Source organism: Bidens hawaiensis, unplaced genomic scaffold (assembly GCF_021521415.1).
Source record: "Bidens hawaiensis isolate Kalapana, Puna unplaced genomic scaffold, B.hawaiensis_p1.1 tig00007389_1, whole genome shotgun sequence".
Classification (NCBI taxonomy): domain Eukaryota; kingdom Viridiplantae; phylum Streptophyta; class Magnoliopsida; order Asterales; family Asteraceae; genus Bidens; species Bidens hawaiensis.
In genome coordinates, this window is record NW_027491511.1 from 274,000 (window position 1) to 276,318 (window position 2,319).

The window sequence follows — 2,319 nt, forward strand, 5'->3', positions numbered from 1 at the left end:
AAAAAATACAATACAAATTCAATGAAGTTGACTCATTTTGTATAAAGATAGATGTTTCAAACTTCACTTAAATTGTAGCTTCCATACTTCGCGAACATTAGAGGATCCACCCCCCACCTCAACAATGAGGCTAGCCACCATAACACCTGCAGAACATAAAGACGGACATTTCACAAAAATGTCATTATAAAATCGCGTCAAAACAGTTAAAGTTTTTAGATTCATGTGTTGATACGTCTTTCTCATACCGACTCAAGGTGGTACAAGTAATAAGCAAAAGATACAATAGACTGAAAGATGAGCTCACCGTCTTTCTCAACCAATGATATGAAACGTCTCGACCCCCCTCCAACCCCGAAATAATACTTTTTAGCTGCCATGTAAACAACTCCATCTGGACGACTCATACACTACAAATAAGTAAACATAACGTCAGTTTCTTCAATAAAAAATATATAATAATAATAATAATGAACAATAAAATAGACGTGGCAATTTTGACCAGACTAATGCCAGCTATAAATGGGATTATTAATATTATTTTTATAAGCTTGCGGCTTGCTCAAAGTTCGCACGCAAAAAACTCATTTGTAAACGAGCCGTGCTGAACCGGCTCAATTCATAACGGGCCGAGCTGAACCGGCTAAGTTTAGAAATGAGGCGAGCCCCGTGGCTCGCTCGATTGGCTTGTTTAACTTAAAACCCCAAATTCTTATATATACATAATAACAATAACATATAAAATGTTTAAAAAATAAAAATAATACATATAATATTATGAATCTGCGTCTTAATCTTTAAAAGTTCTTTTTTTTTAAAAAAACAAAAATAATGCATATAATTTTATAAATTCTGTAGATTATAAATCAATGTGTACTTCAAAAAATTTAAGTAAATAAAAATTAACAAGTCAGGCTCAAATGCAACTTTTCAGCTTGTTAAAATAAACGAACAAAGCCATGCCAGCTATTTTAATTTTTAAGGTCAAGCACGAGCCCAAGCCCAACTTGACTTGGCTCGGCTCAATTACATCCCTAGCTAAAATAGATATTTGCTGCAATTTTCCAAAAAGTGTATTATTTACGCATAAAACATATTACATCGCTTTAAAAGAACAAGATTATTTTTGAAATAATATACTTTTCATAATCATAGTTAATGAAAATTGGACAAAAGGTGTTCCAAGTCAGCCTGACCCATTTTGACTTGTTACCCAACCTGACCCGTTTTGACTCGTTAGTCTATAACTTTATAAGAAACCATGAGGCACCTTTTTTATAAGTTCATAAAGGGCAGGAAGACTAGAAACTGAGTAAACTGTTTCAGCCATGAGAATAATATCATAGCCAGTAGATTCACTCGACCCCGAGCTACATTTTGAGTCCCGGTCATCGGTTTGTAAATTAGGTAAAATTTGATGTACTTCACTCCAATCACCAGCAAAGAATCGGACTTCTGAATTAGCACCCGGTGATAGAGATTTTACAGGAAGGTTAGCGACAACATTGGGAATCGTGAGACACTGTAACACCTCGGAATTGAAATCTTGAAAATGTACAACAGACGCGCCTTGAAATACAGAAAATATTCATCTTATGGCCTAAAGAAAATTGGTTGTTAAAGAACAAAAGAAATATAACATAACAAAAATAAATGCTTACTTGCAGACAAGAATATATTCCGGGAAGCCCGTGCCCACAACCAAGCTGAAGATGACTGAATGTAGTTAGTAAAATGACTCAAGAACAAGCATATTAATAGCTTATAATATCAAGTATTAGACCTGGCAATCTTGACCCGTGTATTTTTATGTTCGGGTAAATTTGGATATTATATATAAAGATATCGGTAGTTTTGGGTTAAGTAGTATGCTTAGGGGGTCAAAATTTCAGAATTTTAACATTTCTTAGGTTACTTTTGCTCCGGATTTCAGTATTGATAGCTCGATTTGATCTTTGAATGTCTAAATTATGTTCAGGGTTTGTTTGTATTCTTGATATGAACATTATTATACCAAATTTAATATCCACTTGTGTAATTTGTGTTTACCCTCGACTTTTGCATCAAACTAGGGATGCAAATCAAAGGTTTAGTTGAAAGTGCAATCATGAAAGTAGAGATAATGTTCTTATTAATACAACGTGCTGTATTGACTGTTCGGTGAGGTTTTTTAGATGCATCTTTACAATTATTGTCTGTTTATTAGCGATTGTGTTATAATCGTGTTTTACTTATTTGATTATAAATTGATGCTTGCACTTGCAGCAAGTCAAATTAATGATTCAAGCATTTTGGTTTCTTGAATTGAACATTTGTTTT

At 33.5% G+C, this 2,319-nt stretch overlaps 1 protein-coding gene across 1 annotated transcript; it reads right to left on the reverse strand.

Annotated features, from left to right (window-relative positions):
• On the reverse strand, positions 1 to 1,588 carry LOC143635045 (uncharacterized; the record flags this gene model as incomplete). Its single annotated transcript, XM_077102954.1, has 3 exons — positions 1 to 146; positions 308 to 410; positions 1,271 to 1,588. Coding segments are annotated over 3 exons (504 nt in total), but the record flags the coding sequence as incomplete, so codon positions are not given.
• Between the last annotated feature and the right edge of the window lie 731 nt (positions 1,589 to 2,319).